General features: G+C 42.8%; 1 protein-coding gene and 1 long non-coding RNA gene across 2 annotated transcripts in view; one reads left to right on the top strand and one right to left on the bottom strand.

The window, feature by feature from the left end:
* The window catches only part of LOC126545537 (U3 small nucleolar RNA-associated protein 4 homolog), a 77,901-nt gene extending 69,748 nt beyond the window's left edge, over window positions 1-8,153 (bottom strand). Inside the window, exon 1 of the mRNA XM_050193451.3 lies at window positions 7,879-8,153. Coding sequence (XP_050049408.2) covers window positions 7,879-8,030 — 152 coding nt within the window. The 5' untranslated portion in view covers window positions 8,031-8,153. The remainder of the gene's footprint in view (window positions 1-7,878) is intronic.
* Window positions 8,154-8,364: 211 nt separating this feature from the next.
* Window positions 8,365-13,200, top strand: LOC129380457 (uncharacterized). Its single transcript, XR_008608495.2, has 7 exons — window positions 8,365-8,795; window positions 10,517-10,686; window positions 10,975-11,052; window positions 11,264-11,293; window positions 11,396-11,451; window positions 12,392-12,450; window positions 13,049-13,200. It is a non-coding gene; the product is annotated as an uncharacterized lncRNA (long non-coding RNA).
* Window positions 13,201-17,553: the final 4,353 nt, after the last annotated feature.

Genomic DNA, 17,553 nt, shown 5'->3' with positions numbered 1-17,553 from the left:
AGCAGGAACACAGGAGTCAATGCCCCTTGCCAAGTTCGAATTACACAGAAAAGGATGAAAAAGGGAAGTACGGAGAGGCCTCGGCAGTAGGAGAGATTGAAAAGGTGATTATCACCAGCAAAGTCAAACCTGGCTAGGTGCTCAGAGGCAATTGTGGAGAGGGTGAAAGGTGACAAAAGAGTGGCAGTAGGTACATTTCCAGGATGGACATTGGGTGCTGTCATGGAGCGAGCAAAAGCAAAGCTCGCAGAAAATGCCCACGGACGCAACCTTGTCGTAGTAGCAGGTGGGCAAAATGACGTCCTAAACAAAAAAGGGACAGGACTAGCCCAGCGCTTGGCGAAGGGGGTAGACGACTTGTGCGAGCTGTCCCCTCAGGTGCAGATCGTGGTGTACACGGTGCCGGAGGTGTCTGTACATGACAGTAACGTACAAAGAGCCGTAGTGGCTGCTAATGAGGCTACATATACAATAAGCTGAGAGAAAGGTTTCAAGATTGTAGAGTAAACAGGGAAGTGAGGTGTGGTGATTTCCAACGAGATGGGATCCACTTCAATTACAGACTTGGACAAGAAGTGGGCTGGCAACTTGCTGGTCACGCGGTTGCTTTGTTGGGGGACCCACGAGCAATCAGGAGGCCAGTGTAGGTAGTAATGAAGAAGGTCCCCTAGGGAAACCTCGGAATAGCATCGCCTTCAATAAGAGAAAAAGGAGGAAAACAAGAAAGAGAGCTCGCCATGCAATAGGCTACATAAACATGCAGAGCGGCAGAAGAAAGGAAAAGTGGGTAGAGATTGAGATGTTAAATAGAGAATAGGGGTGTATGCGGTTAGAGAAACACACCTTAGAGATTCAGAAGAGCCGCCACTGATTGAGATCTATGTTTGCAAAGGGTGCAGCAGAACTAAATTGGAAAGAAAGGGTGGGGGAGTCGGAATGCACATCCATCAGGGAGCCAAATGGAAAAGAGTAAATTCAAAATGCCAAGAGCACCTTTGGTTATCATGTACAATAAGTGGAAAGAAATCTTGGCTGGGCGTTACGTATCTGTGGACCGGAAATAATTGCACAGAGAAGAATCAAGAGCTAGTGGAATGTCTAAGTGCCGATATTAAGGGTTTCGGGAATGGTGCCGAAATTATTCTATTAGGTGACATGAATGCCCACATACAGGATCTAGATGGCTATACCGACAACAATGAGAAGTCAATGCTAGATCTTTGTGAGCAACATAACCTTGTTATCGTGAATACAGGGCGTAAGTGTGAAGGGCAGACCATGTGGGAAATCGACAATCGACCATTGATTACTGCCTGATGAAAGAAGGAATTCATAAGTTGAGAGAAATGGTCATTGACAAGGAAGGGTATAGCAGCATAGGGAGTGACCATAAATGCATCATTTTGAAAATGGGATATGTAGTTGTGAAAGAAGGCAAGGAGCACAAAATGGCCAGTCCAAATTTGAACGCTGAGCAAATAACAAATATAGTTACAAGAGTCAAGGAAGAACTTGGCAAATGGCCAAGCAAAGGGTAGGAATATGGTGAGCTTCTAAGTGTAATAATGACAGAAATACGGAAAGAGAAGCAACATGCTCGATGGAAAGGAAAAAAGGATCCGAAAAGCTGGAGGAACAGGGAGATACGAGAAGGAATCGCCAAAAGACAGAAAGCCTCCCGAGAGCACAGGAAGGCAAAAAAAGTGCAGTTGTCGCAGGATGAAGTAGCCAGAAAATGGGAAATATAACTGGAGAAAAAATCTATGGTTCAAATACTGGTTCAAGCAAAGATAGAAGGTAAAAGTGAACATTAGTTGTTAGAAATACGTGAGAAAAAGAAAGCTGCACCTAGAATATTTTGGAACCACATAAACTTATTGGGCAGGAAGTCTGGAACAATACAACAACATATCCTAGACGAATATGGAAACAAATTGGAAGGGGACGTGGCATAAAATTACATCTGAAAATTAACGGCTGACTCTTTCCAAGGCAATTACGAGGTTTTACTTGAGGAAAAAAAGTGCATGACAGAGAACCAGATGGAAAAGGAGCTGGTGCTGAAAAATTTCAACTGGAAGAAAGCCAAAGAGGAAATTCCGAAGCACACAGCCACAGGATTAGACAAGGTTCTCGTTAGGCTGATTAATGAACTAGGTCCAAAAAGTAAAGAAGCTCTGTTGAAAGCAGTAGAAAAATGTTTAAAAGATAGGTGAATACCAGACAGTTGGCGACAAAGTAGAATGAATTTAAATTATAAGATAAGGGGGAGAAAGATAGTATTCACTGATATGGACCGTTTGAAATGTTTAAAATTTCAAAAGCTGCTGATGAATGTGTAAGCGCTCCATCACAGGCAGTCAGTGATAAAGAGGTGTTGTATCTTGAGAAGAACCTGATCAATGTTTTGTAATGGCTTACTGTGGGCACCTATCGGCTTCGTTGCACATTTGGTTTTCTCCTACGTGGCACACTCGTTTATGGGTCCGTCTGTGCATTTATTTGAGCGTATGGTGGTTTCTTGCATGTTTTTTCTGAATAAAGCTGTTAGTTAAGTCTAGCACTCTGTCCTGTCCCACCTTTTTTTTTCGTTAGTCTTGTCAGCACTAGTAACTATGTCACAGCAAATGCATCAACACCAACTGCGGTGTTGCATCAATGCATCAACACCAACAATTTCTGTGGCAATATACCGGTTAGCAATGCAGGCAATTAAATTAAAGCTGCAAGCATGGGTAGAGAATAATGGCATTTTGAGAGAACTTCAGAATGGCTTCAGAATAGGTAAGTGTCTAGATGATAACTTATTTGTCCTTACTCAGTCTATTGAAATATCCATAGTAGAAAGGAGACCGTTATGTGTGGCCTTTTTAGACATTACAGGAGCATATGACAACGTAGATCGCAACATTTTGTGGGATATTCTGGAAGGGGAAGGCTTGGGCAACGATTGTATACAGCTTTTAAAAGAGATTTACCAAGAAAATACTGTCTGCGTTGAATGGGAAGGGGTGAGGAGCGAGGAGAAAGTGAATGTCAACAAGGGACTGAGGCAGGGGTGCCCTTTATCCCCACTGCTGTTTATGATGTACATGGTGAGGATGGAAAGGTTGCTAGAGGAGAGTAATATCAGGTTTAATCACTCATACAAACAGGCGGGTACAGTAGTAGAGCAGCAGCTTCCAAGTTTGTTTTATGCAGACGACAGTGTGTTGCTAGCTAACAAGCAAAGTGATACGCAACGTCTGGTTAATATCTGCGGACAGGAAGGTAAGAATTTAAGCCTAAAATTTAGCTTTAAAAAACCAGGTGTCATGGTATTCAATGAAAACAGTGAACAGACAGTGTCAATTCAGGGCCAGGAAATACCTCGGGTAAAAGAATATTGATACCTTGGTATATGGATAAACGAAGGCAATAGATAAATGGAAACACAGGAAAAAACAATAACAGCTAAGGGGAAGAGAAATGCGGCCATGATTAAACAGAGCACTATAGGGATACAATAAGTATGAGGTGCTCCGGGGTATGTGGAAAGGTGTAATGGTTCCAGGACTTACATTTGGAAATGCGGTTGGTTGCTTGAAATCAGGGGTACAACCAGGACTCGATGGCAACCAAAGGTCAGTGGGATGCCTCGCATTGGGCGCTCACGGGAAGACTACAAACGAAGCTGTGCACGGTGATATGGTCTGGACAAGCTTTGAAGTGAGAGAAGCTCACAGTAAAATTGCTTATGAAGAGCGATTGAGGAATATGAAAGAAAGTAAATGGGCTGGGAGAGTTTTCAGGTACTTGTAAAGGAAGTGGAGGAAAAGAACTAGGAGGAACAGTGGAGGAAAAGAACTAGGAAGCTTACCAGCAGGTATGCGACCTGTATGGTGAGCAACATGGCAACGAAGAACATCATGCGGAAAGTCAGAGAGGCTGAGATACTCTCACGAGTGGCGGCAATGGAAAAGAAACCTGCTATGAGTAACTCCTTAAGAGGAAAAAACGAAATCAGGAAAGAAACGATTTATGGTAACTCAAAGGGAAGCTCATTACTTTTCAAAGCAAGATCAGGATGCCTTAGAACAACCACTTATAAAGCGAGATATAAGAAGGAAGAAGAAGCATGTGCTTGCTGTGGTAAAGCTAGGGAAACGATGGAGCATGTCCAATTAGAATGTGAAGATATCTGCCCTGCGGTCGATTTCAGCACCACTGGCCTCCTTTAAGCCCTTGAGTTCAGCAAGAGCAGGAGGAAAGTAAACATGTCCGCAATAGGAGATTAGCAAGAGGGAATGGGAATATTTGTGGAAGTAGGGAAACAACAAAAAACGGAGATGTAAAAAAACAAAGTTCACAATAGGGGGTCAGAAAATTTGGTTATGGGAGTGATTGTGGGGTTCTTTCTTTCCTTTCTTTTTATTTTAGCATAGGTAGGTCATTAAGCAATATAATAACAAGAGCTTGGTGACACAGCGCACGACCCCGTTCCAAAGGGGACCCTCATAGAATCCACCCATCCATCCTTCAAGCGGTATGTTCATTCATTGACCCATCAGTTCTTAAAAGCTATCATTTCGCGCAAATGCATGTGTCGTCTTTAACTTTCGTCTACCATGCAAAAGGAAGAAGACATAGTTTTGATAATTTTAGCTAGTTGTTTTTCCTAAAAATCGACAATGAACAACAGAAGATGTTAAATTTTACGACCGGATGTTTACATGCTAGTGCAGCTTCCAGTGAAGGGGAACGGCTTTCCGTTTCGCTGTGGCAAAAATCAATGCAAGACCGATCGGACTTGCCACCTGGTTCTCTGCCGGTTTTGCCGCTTAGGCGGGCAGATTTTGTCAAGTTTTTGCCGCTTCCACCTGCTTCGAGACCAAGTGTGAAAGTAGCCTTATATGAAAGCCACGAATTGATGTCAGGAGAACCTTAGCAATGGAAAATTTGTATGAGGTATGCAAATACAGTTAAACCTCGATATAACGAAGTCGGTAAGATCAGCAACTTGCTTCGTTATATCGAAATTTCGTTCTATTGAAATTTGACCTTTTATGCAAATAAGTACAGTCGCCGATCCGATTTTTTTATGCGGAAAGAGGCCGCATAATTTTCCGAATTATCGGGCAATCGAAAAAAGCAAATATGAATAGGAAAACAATTCATTGTGATCAATTTTGGAGTCGGCGACGAATGATACGTTTTCACGTCACGTACGTCGACAATATCTTCACTACAACACCTGCATGCGATTTGTGTGTTATAATCTACAGGCTGGCACCACCAAAAGCTTATACTAGATTTTAATGAAACCATGGAAGGCTGATGGATGGCACGGCTGATGCAGCACAGCCATGCCAACCACAGTTGACGACACTGTGACAGTTTTATCAATTTGCCTGCCATTGATGGTGGTTTTGCTTTTTGCAAGTGATCTGTATGAAAGCTAAATTAAATCTTGGTGTTTTACATCCCAAAACCACGTTCTGATTATGAGGCACGCCATAGTGGAGGATTCTGGATTAATTTTGACCACCTGGATTTCCTTATCGTGTACGCAATGCATGGTACATGGGCATTTTTGCATTTGGCCACATTGAAATGTGGCTGCCACGGCCTGGATTTATTCTTGCGCCTTCTGGCTTAACAGCGCAACACCAAAGCCACTAACTACGCCACCACGGCAGGTAAGCTAATATTTCAAATGACATTGTGAATCCCATACTAAATGCCTCTTCGCAGATTCCAGTGTTGCTAAAGATTTGAATATTGAAATAAGGCACTAGCAGTGCTAGTTCCTCCAACACTGCAGCCATAAAATCCATTTGCAAGCCAACTGTACAAAAATTGCTAAAGCATGTTATAGAAGGTGACATGTAAACTGAAGACCAACCATGGTCTGGTTGACCTACAACATGCAGACCTTGTTGCACAACTGATCACAAGCCTTTCAGGCCATCAACACTTCCTAAAGGATATCTAGCAAGTTCCCAAAAACAGAAACCCTTCATGCCAGTACATACCATACCACTAGCCGAGGTACATACAAACCATGTGCCCACTAGATTTCCGCCTCATGTACTTAGGCATTATTTTTGTGCCCTGTTTATGAGTGCAAAATTAAATTGCAGTTGCTTGTAGTTTACTACAATAAGGAAAAAATATACTAGTGACCTTTTTTTTTTACCGATTGTGTTTAGGAGAAAGCTTGAGCTATACTCATGATGCAAATCAAGTTATGTGAGTTACTCCATACCACAGAAAAGGACAAAAATTGTACCAAGTTTCCCAGAAATGTGGCACACAGGCAAGCCATGCTTCCAGTGCAAGCATTCAAGCAGCCAAAAATAAAGATGATGATTTATTGGTATGCCCTCTGAAATGGGATGGTGACAAATGGTCACCTAGCCTGGTTAATTTAATCAGGTATGCTATGAAACAAATGTCATGAAACAAAACGACAGTGCATGTCTTTTACGTTAAATCGTCTCAGACTTAAATATTAGAAGTGCGAAAACATAACAGAAATTCAAAAATTATGCAATTTTATTGGCACAGCTGTGCACTACCTCCAGCATCGGCCTCTTCAAGAGACCACGTTTCTACAAGAAAGCGCCCCGTTGTGCATAGCATTTTGCCATCGTTTCCCGGTAAACATTACGGTTACATAATCCGCAGTTGCGAGAAAGCGTGAGAAGCAGTCAGGGATCTTTGAATGCTATCGCATTCCACTCTTAAAGACAAAGCTTAAGCGTCCTCCAAGTTTTTCAGTGACGACATATAGCAGTCAACATAGGTGCTGACGACGATACCACTTGGTGGTGCATCGCCGTGGTTTTTTTATATAATAAACAGAAAGGGAAATGTAACACATTGGAAGCTAATACACATGACGCTAAGTGAACTAAATAGGACCAGTGTTTCAGCCTGGAAAATGCAACAGTAACGTATCAACAGCGATGGGCCGTCCAGCAGACCCGCGCAGCGGCCGCCAGGTACCATAGAGGCCGCCCTGTCGGTCCCTCTATGGGAGACGCCCGCTGCGTGCTGACGCACATCCTGCAGGACTTTTAATAAAGGTTAATCCAATCCAATGCATAGTAAATACATTTAAAAAGTTGCACTTCAGAAATGTATGTAACTGATTTTTGGCCTATCCTCTGCGGTGGATGTGAGCCTTTACTACAAGTTAAACATTGACAGTGGGGTGTTTTACAATAGCTGCAACAGCGGTGCAACTATTCCGGCAAAGGCAGTTCTGTTACGTGAAGAGCACTTTAAGGGTGTGCAGGAGGTAAAATTTCGATCTTTGATAACTTTATAAAATAGTGTCTTCGATCACTTGAGACTGCAGGCTTTCAAGTGCCCAGAGAGACAGGCCGCAGACTGAGAAGCAGAAAGAATTCAATGCACCGCGGTGACCACAATTGAGGTCAGCGTTGTTCAGTCAACGAAAAAAGAAAAGGGGGAAGGGCGTCAAGAGAAATCAAGGAAATGAGGTCTATAAGCAATTAAAGTGAAGGCTGCGCGAGCATGGTGCTCATCTTTAAGCTTCAAATCTCCAAAAACAGCCACCGCAGATGCTAGTGACAAGCACAGCGCCCTAACATTCTGCACGATGATCATGCATTATAGACGCCCGCTTGTGGACATCCTAAAATACTCAGCATCTTCTGGACCAATTATGACATCTATGTACACGCATATGTGAGCCAGCAGGAATAAACACGGACATAACGCAAATGCGCCGGCAACATGTTCCACTGGGTGCATTCAACTACAGAATTTTCATACGACATGCATACTGAATCCACCTGTTCAAGCACTAGCGACAGTTACTATACTAAACACATATTATAGAAAGGTAGAAGAAGCCCCCATACGTACCTCACTACAGCGAGCTTTTCAACCACATGGTCATAGGCCATAACAGTGATAGCCTTCGGTGCTGGCTTGAAAAACTTTACTTTGTGAATTAAATACCTTAACTTCGCACATGGTTCTTCACTTGAACTGCTTACTCGCACCCTTTTGCCCATTACCACAATGTTTCACGAGCACGTGCGACGCATGTAACTTTGCCGGTGACGACTACACACGGCGATCGTGCGTCCAGTAGAGGAACATGTGCTATACAGCGAGAAGCAAACACTTCATATTGGCCTGGCTTGGCTTGACTTCACTTAACAACATGAATAGGTAGATGGATGGATGGCGGTTACACCATTTGTAACGGGCGGCGGCTGGCGCCACCTAGCCTTTTGCTCACCCTCCTTTCTTTTTTTTCTTTATATCCCTTTCTCCTTAAACTACACTCGTAGGCAAAGTTACACCCTTTGGCCTGCCCCTTCTGCCACACAACAATAATCGCTATCTGCCTTGATGCGTTTCCTTTCTTTAACTCTGCGAGCCCGGTACTTTCCAGTAACGAACGGCACGCGCGTTATCAGCATAGAACTGTTTACACCCTTCGGAGTGCCCCTTCTGATAACGCGCGTGCCGTTCGTTACTGGAAAGTTCCGGGCTCGCAGCGTTAAAGAAAGGAAACGCATGAAGGCAGATAACGATTATTGTTGTGTGGCAGAAGGGGCAAGCCAAAAGGTGTAACTTTGCCTAAGAGTGTAGCCTCTCCTTCGTTACTGCCACTGTTTTCTCGTCTATTTGCCCTCGTTCCCCGGGAAATCCTAATGCCCCTTCCATATCTGTCACTGTTCCCTCAGCCAGAGTCGGGCGAAAGTCTGTGCATCTCAGCTCTGTGGTCTCCAGGTGGTCTCAATTTCGGCTCCGCAAACTGTGCATAAAAGGTACACGTCTTCAAAAATGTCATAATGGCGATGGCGATAGCGGCCATGTAACCGTCGTCCCATAGATTAAAGAACCTGACCCTTCAGCGGCCCCATCGCCGTTGATCTCACGCGGTGGAGGTAAAACCCCTTAAACTTCGTAAAGTACTGCCACGCTTTGAAGAATGCCGCCTCCTCCTCGCGCGCTCTGGCCGAGGCCGACGCCGCGTCGCTATTGGCCTAATAGCATCACGTGGGCCCTCGCGCCGTGCATCAGCGCCATTTTTGCTTGAGAAGCGTCTACGGAGTGGCGAGGAGCGCATATATGTTGGAGACGTTGCTACGCTCGAGCAGTGTAGGCGGCGCCACGGTCGAGGAGGGCGCGTGAATGAGAGGAGAAACGAGGAGGAGTGAAGGCGGAGGAGGAGAGTGTCGCTACTTTACGAAGCTTAAGGGGTTTTAGGTGGAGGCATACGTAGAGATTATCAACATGTAACTTCGTCGGCATTGCCCTGTTCCAGTGCCCTCAAAGTTGGTTCTTTATTCTATGGTGCCCTGCTCGCTAGTCTCAAGTAGACGACACGACAACGCCAGTGGCAGTGGCTTTCCTTTCACAGGCTTTTCTGCTCAAAAAACAAAACGGTGCCGCTTGAAGCGATCGGTGAAGTAGGAGATGAGGCATTCCAGCACAGTGTAGGCGGTTTACTTTAAGCCGTCTTGCAAAAAAGGGATGGTTGAGGGTACAAACTCAGGCCATATGAAACGCGCCCACGCACTCCCATGTCCATAGCACTACACACTCGTGCCGGAGAAAGCACTTATTCACCGAAAGGAGAATAGGTCTAAGAAAAAAATTAGAAGAAACACAAAGGCATGTGGTCGCTGATCAAAGTCTCGATCACAATGCAGTAGAGGAAGTCGCGTGCGCAGCACGTGACAACAATTGCGAATCGATATAGCATTACACTGAGGCGTGATGCCATCCGCCCGGTTCATGGTAACGGACCACGAAGTCTACAAATCCAATAACTTGAATTACACAAAAGATTTACAGCAGGCCCACAAACATCTAGAGGTACCAGATTAACTTATTGAAGAGTACTTGACGCAGAATGGTTGCTTGCTGGGCTAGTTGTTCATTGCAACCATTTTTTCCTTCCTTTATGATTGCAACTTATATAACAGCGCAAAAAAATAAGGAAGGGATGACGGCAGAGACCGAGTGAAAATAGCGACCTTCTCACTCGGTCTCTCTCGTTGTCCCTTCCTTATTTTTTCACACTGTTACATAAGTAATAAATGGTTAGCGGAGTCAAATGCTCTCGTGAAGTCAGTGTTATGTGCTAAAGCATACGCAATAAATTGGCTCTATCATTGAGAGTTCAGTGCAATATTGCAGACGGAATACGAATTCGTCCCAAGTTCAAAGATTAAATTTCCGTATAAACTGTTTATTAGGCCGCCAACAATGAATTTTAGTGTGGGAAAAATAGTAAAATTGTGGTGGTATAGTCAGCCAATACATTACATGCACTTTAATAAATTTACTTTAATAAACTTGTACAGGTATGCTATACTGTTTCAGTCATACGGAAAATTGCAATGTAATAAAATGTTTAAAGCTGGGTGTTAACACCCAGCTTTAAACACTTAATTCATGTGAATGAACTCGCGCTCGGCTGAAAAAGTTGAGAACTGTGTACGCTGCTAGTGTAATTAATAACCCATTTTATTGACTGCAGTGCAAGCGGGCCCGCACTGTGAGTGAGTCGGGGAGCTCCGACAGCGACTCCGATTCATTGTGCGTGCTTAGCGAGCTGAAGGCAGCCCAAGAAAAAGTGCAGATATGGAAGGCGAGCAGAGAACGAGTCGTTTCGTTAAGAGAAATGCCTCGAGAGTAAGATTTTTCAGTGTAAGTGTGACATTTTATTACTAATTCGTTCAATAAGTGCCCTGAGATGCAGCAGCGCCGCACTGTTGCTTACCCCAGCGGCTCTCTCAAGGCTGCAGCAGCAGCAAAGGTTTCATATTTTATTATTACTTCTAATGAAGTGAATGTATATGGCCACTTGGATTATTACCATGCATACTTGGAAGTATGTGGTAATTTTTTCTGTTAGTGGTGTTTAGCACATACTGCGATGCAGGGCAGTTGCTCCTTTAGAGAAGTGCTGATCCTACAAAAATTTATGCATTTCAGCCCCATCCATGACAGTGGGCAGACGCAAAGCTGCTGCCAAAGTCCCCAAGGAAGTGGAAAAGAGCAGCATTGAGAGAGGTTTGACCTTTTGTTACTTATATCCTACATTTGTTGGTACTAGCTGTAAACTTATAATCACTTGGCAATCGTTTCACCTAGCTGTGTATGCATTCTTAACTTGTGAGATCATGGAGCAGAGCTGCAGCCAAAGTTAAGAAATATTGCTGCTGAGAGCACTGATATAACATGTCTGAAAATTTACGTTTTATTACATTTGGTTTTACTGCAGAAACCTCGCTTGGTGAAGAGTTGGCTTGTGGTGAGTCTCTTTTCCTTCTCTGGCTGGCACATCCAAAGGCAGGGTGAATAAGAACCAACTATTTCATGTGCTTTTCTACACCACGTTTGGCTCTGTGTTTAGGTTCCACTGGATCCACAGCTCCTGCTTCGCAGCAGCCAATGTTGCTACACCACCAAGTATGCTTATCCTTGTTCTGGCCTATGAAGCATGCCTAATAGGGTTCAGTATTCTCAGTTAAATACAGTAAAAATTAAATGTAAGGCAATTTTTGTACATTTTAATTTAAATGATGACCTCACTCAGCGTGCACCCTCTTGAATACTAATGCAGCAACAGCTGCGCTTCCTCTGCATTCTCACATTTGTGCCCAGCTATAGCAACTTGTGTTAGTCTCTGTTTACTTTCATCATGTACCACCATGTTACTTAAAGTTGGGCTTTCTCGTTGGCTATCAACATTGCTAAAGCTGAGAAGTTTTAAGATATAGTGCACATGCATTGAGCATAACACCTTGGTAAATAAATATAACATGCGATACAGTCAGGTGAAGCACTGGTTGCCATTCTATTATTATTAAGTAAAGGTTCTTGCTAAGGGTGAGACATTGTCAGTACCCATCCATGCACTTTCATGTTTTCTCGTTTGCCTTGTGTAGTTTTGGATGTCTACCTTACGTGAACCTTAAACGCCTTGTCACATTTTAGTTAACATTTATCTGTGACGCTGGGAACACATGTGGTGAATGCATATTCTCATGCAGTGAGCAGCCACCTGTTATGTTGCTATGGGCTTATTTGTAAAAGTGTTGACAGGGCTAAAAGCAAAATCAGGGACACAATTTTATGTGCTGATCAAATGAAGACGCAACATATAGCATAATTATAGCTTTCTCAAGCGAATAAATTGAGCAATAAAAGCTGAAAATTACTTCCTAGATGGAAACGCCAGTAGGTGTTCACCTGATGTGTCTATCTGGAAAGCATTTTTTGCTTTTATTGGCCAATTACAATTTTGGCACGGGCCAAAATTGTATTAATAGGACTGACGTTACTTCATTGCACTAATTTGCAGAACGCAACAAAAACAAAACGTAATCAAGTGACCTTTATTTTGCAGGCCAAATCAGCAGCAATGTAACAACAGCTGCTAACTTCACGTACTTGGATGATGTCATTGTGAGTATAAGCAGATTAGTCTATAAGCCATTACCACAATTCCAGCTAGGTACACCTTTGACCTTAGGCAGAAAGCTGATGCCTTCTATTATTTTAAATTTTCTTTCACTTTCTTCATGGTCTGCTGCCTCATTATGACTTTGTATGTATTATATTGCTTCTTCTCACAGTTCCACCTTGCCAAGGGAGTTGTTGTGCGGGCTGAAGCTGCTTTCAAGATAATGCGTAACGTCAAGCCGACACTTGTTAAAGACAGGGCTGAAGCTTTGTGGGGAAAACATGTCCTAGAAAAGAAGAGCGTCACAGGAACGGTGGCGCCACACAAAAAATGCCTGGGCGAATTGGCTAAAGATCGAGCCACTGACACCCAAGAAGGTTGCTGTTGTTTCAAGTGAATTGATGAAAAAAATATTTAGAAAATGTCGAACTGTTGCTAAGTTGCAATGTATTGACGGCTGCCACAAACAGTGCCAGTGGTTTAATTCACATACACTAGCTTAATTGCAGCTTTCATTCAAGCTTCTTCTGAGTTGTGCTGTGACAGCTGTCACTGGAGCATTTTAATCTGTTTCTGTTTCTACATTTGCTCTTTTCACAGCCACGCTGAAGCACCGGGGTGCAGAAAAGAACATGGACGTAGAATCGACAGTACTGAACCTGGGCCGCCTGCTGTCGGAGAAGATTCAGGACGTCTTGAAATCAAAGCACCGGCTCAAATTGTAATAAAACCTGGCAAGCTGGACATTGTCAGTTATGCATCTCTTGATATATTGAGGCCTGTGGCCAGTTGGCTGCTGCGGCCAACTTGGCACTAACAGCTCGGCATACATACTTACTGGTTCCAGTGCCTACTGGTCCCAGAACCTACTGGTTCTAGTAGCTACTGGCCCCAGTATCTACTGGTCCCAATACCTGCTGGAAATTCGCTAATAAACCATTAGAACTAGGACCCGTAGCATCCCAGTTGCAAATTTTCACCTGGGTTATTACATCACATTTCTGTGGTGCTAACACCCAGCTTTAAAACTTTATTAAATCACATTTCTCTGGTGATTAACTGAGCTTTTGACAGCTGTATTAAGTCTAAGCCTGGGCCAGTTTTCTAAAGAAGTTAACTGGGTCTACAAAATTCTTCAGATGATGTCAGTCACAGACAAAGAAAATGAGGACAATGGAGAGGTGAATTGCAGTTGCAGGCCACGACAGATTGTTTTTGCAAAAGAACGAGTTAAATACATTTGCAACACCAAAAGGCACAGTTATAAAGTGTGAATAACTGCCAATAATTGCAGAAGGTGCGGGCTTATGGTGATCTATACTTAATTCCTTAGCTGCTAATTCTGAATATTCATGCCATTTTTGATGATTTAATTTAGTAGTTTTGCCTAGCTCTTCTTTATAACAAATTAAATATGCAAATAGATACTAAACTGGTAGTTAATGGGAACATTAAATGGTTGACTTTTTAGTTTCTCATAGAGGTAGGCAAATAATAACAAGTGTTGAATACGAATTGAACTGTCAAAGGCAAATGCACATGTTTACAGCTGGAATATTTATTTCAGTATAATAGGTACCACACTTCTACTAATGCAAAAAATAAAGCTATCAGGGGCAAAGGCTCAGATTTAAACATATGATCACCAATTGTCATGAAGAAAAAATTATGAAGAACCAACCCTGGTTGCTATTTGCCTTTAGTATGCTTGGGGAGATGGTTATTTATGACACTACTGTGACATCACTATGTGGTACTGCTGCACAGTACAACCGGTACCACTGGTACCGTACCATCGTGCAGTTTTTACAGCTGTGTTAGACTGCACTATCTATGGGATCAGCCCATGAAATTAGTTAGACACGAAAAATCACTGTTAGCTTACAAAGAAAGCTCAACGCATTAAAAACTCTAGGAACAGTTCATGAGGTCCATGTAACCTTGTATTGTTGAATGGCCAGAGCAACTGGTAACCAAAATACGGTGTAGCAGGCCACCTCGGGTGCCAATTGATAGATGTAGTATCAAACCAGCTTAGGCCGCCTTGGTTCTCAGCTCCAATTCATGGACCTGTAAGTGTTCTGCTCCAGAGTTAAACAGTGTTCTCAATTGTTTCGCACAGTTTGTCACACATTTCACTGATCTGGAGTCTCAATTGAGTTGCCTGTAGTAGCTTGCTTACTCCACATAAGATGACCTTGCGCTTTTCCTGTTTAAAACATTGGATCAAAAATTGGAGGATGCTTAAGCTTCGCCTTTAAGAGTGGAACACGATAGCATTAAAAGATCCCCGAGTGCTTCTTATGCTTCCCGGCAACTGCAGCTTATGTAACCGTAATGTTTACTGGGAAACGCTGGTGGCGAACATTATCCATGAAGGCGGACTTTCTGGTAAAAACACGGCCTCTTGCATAGGCCAATCCAGGAGGTAGTGCACAGCCGCGCCAAGAAATTACATCATTTCTAGGTTTCTGTTATTGTTTCGCACTTTTAATATTTAAGTCTCAGTAGATTTAACATAAAAGGCATGCACTGTTGGTGTTTTGTTTGATGACATTTGTCTGTGGGCTTTCTTTCTCCAAATTCCAAGGAATAACCTTGTTAAGAATGTAAGACAAGGTATGAGCAACTTTAGTGAAATAATTGTGTGGCAATATAACCGGCACATACCACGTCATATACTAGCAAGACGTGGCATGTACATATACCTAAATACCTATATACAGAAATTTTCGCTCACAGACAACTCCGCCGACACCAACACTGGATTTTCTGCAACATGATTCTGCTATTGCGTTAAAACACATACCAGTTCCACGAATGCAAGATACTTCGAGCTTATGCTGCAAATTCAAATTCTTTATTTATCCATGAATCCATGAAATCTGCCAAGATGGTGAAATTGTCTAAGATTGCTATTTTCTGAGTAACCACTTGTTCTCCATCCATATGTCTGTTGCATGGTAAAACCAAATTCGTGTTTCTTAACACGCTGAGTAACCTCTGGTGAAAAGCTGCATTTTTTGTTTGCTGTACAATAAAAAAATTTACCAGAATTATTTATTTTTGTGTAGTAGTTTTGTTTTGGAGAAAATGTGCCCAAACTGCACTGAAGGGGCTTCCAGCTCCCACTAGAACAAAAAACAATGGAAGGCAAATGTAGGAGGATCTGCAAATTAACTTTGGTTTAGCATGCTCATGTGGTAGTGCATGTCATGAAGCATTACGCAGGTTTTCTGCTTTCATAAAGGACTTTCCAACTTTGTAACACTTTGTCGTAGGACTGAAAGTTTTGAGATTGTGGCACGTTATTGCCTCCATATCACAGTATGCAACCTAATCTCAGAGGCCTTAGTTTTGGCATACTGCAGACATTATTGCTGTCAGAAAATTGGGACATCCTGTTTAAAAGCTTGATTGTATCATAAAAGCAGAATTTGTCCCATTGAATAAAGCTTTAGGCATAAAAGTTGTGGCTGAATGCAAGCAAACCTCATAACACCTTTTCATATTTGCACATGAAAGTAAGAATATGACCTTATAAATAAGTGCCAGAAACAGTCGAGAAGCCATTGGTGACATCATGCATGGACACCACCAATTTCTTAGAAGACACTGAAGTGCAACAGCTTAGTGTAGGGAAGTATTCTTTTGAGCTTCTATTTTCATTTACTTTGAAAAAAAGAAAGATCACACAGACTCACAAGCCAGGGGTCAATGACTGATGCCACTCCACTACCCTGCCCTCCTTCGCATGGCCCACCAACCTCGGCAATACGAGCGAGTGAATGTTTACAGACGCAATGCTCAAAATTGGTTTTTTGTTTGAATGCCACTGTATAGTGCTCAATAACTTTTCACTGTGTGCTTCTGTAAGTGGGCTAGTTTGTTCGTCAAGTGGCAGTTCAGGTACGGTAACATGGTGAAATTCAAAGCTCTCCAGCGGATCATATGCATGAGTCAGGAACGACCCCTCCAAAGATGTACACCTAAACAAAGCGACATACAGCAGGGATGGCAATGACCTTGGCTCATCTGATAACTTCACCTTGATTGGAGGTATACCAGCATGTGTACAGCAGACTTCAGCTATGCAGGAGGTTGCACATCGAGGGCCCCTACAGCATGTCACTGTAAATCTCCAAGGCCATGTAATATACTTTTCTGCAAGCTCCACTTGACAGTACATGTATATCCCAGTTCAGCGCACTCTGCTTCATAATGCTTGTAAACCATATGTGTCATCATCATCAATTTGTATTTATGTCCACTGGCAGGACAAAGGCCTCTCCCAGCCATCTCCAATTATGCCATTCTTGAGCTAGTCAATTCCAACTTGCACCTGCAAATTTCCTCATTTCATCATCCCACCTAATTTTCTGCCATCCTCAACTGCACTTATTTCCTTGGCACCCATTCTGCAATTCCTATGGTCCACCGGCATCTGCCCAGTGCATTACATGGCCTGCCCAGCTCCATTTTTATCTCTTAACGTCAATTAGAATATCTGCTATCCCCGTTTGCTCTTTGATCCACACAGCTCTCTTCCTGTCTTTTAACATTACGCCTAACATTTTTCGTTTCATCTCTCTTTGCGCGGTCCTTAACTTGTTCTCGAGCTTCTTTGTTGACCTCCAAATTTCTGCCCCATATGTTAGCCATGAGCGTAACACACATTTTTTAACAGTGCTTTTGAGGTATCACACAAAGAAAAAAAAAAGGGAATTCAATTTTTTCTGATGCTACCCCTTATGTGACAAGTTAAAACCGTATTGTGAACTTGGAGAGTAAGGCTATAATTCAACTTTTTTTTTTTCTGCAGGCAAGACGCACCGACGATGTGGTTGCGTAGTAGCTATATCAGAGCTATAGAGCTCTGATATAGCTATATAGCTATATCAGAGCTGTGGGGCTTTTGGTTTGAATCCAACTAATGACAAAATCATCGTCCTGTCTTTTCTTCACCTGTGCCTTCTTTTTTTCGTGCTGTGCAGTTACACCAATTGATTTGCAGCACAAACCATGAGAGAGAAAATCACGACCACCATGTAGCACTCTTGCATGAAGCGTTTTAGCATACTCTCGTTTGGTTCGCCAGATAAAAT

This window comes from Dermacentor andersoni, chromosome 1, assembly GCF_023375885.2.
Source record: "Dermacentor andersoni chromosome 1, qqDerAnde1_hic_scaffold, whole genome shotgun sequence".
Classification (NCBI taxonomy): Eukaryota; Metazoa; Arthropoda; class Arachnida; order Ixodida; family Ixodidae; genus Dermacentor; species Dermacentor andersoni.
The sequence above is the reverse complement of the archived record's forward strand: the minus strand, read 5'-3'. Positions and strand labels throughout refer to the sequence as shown.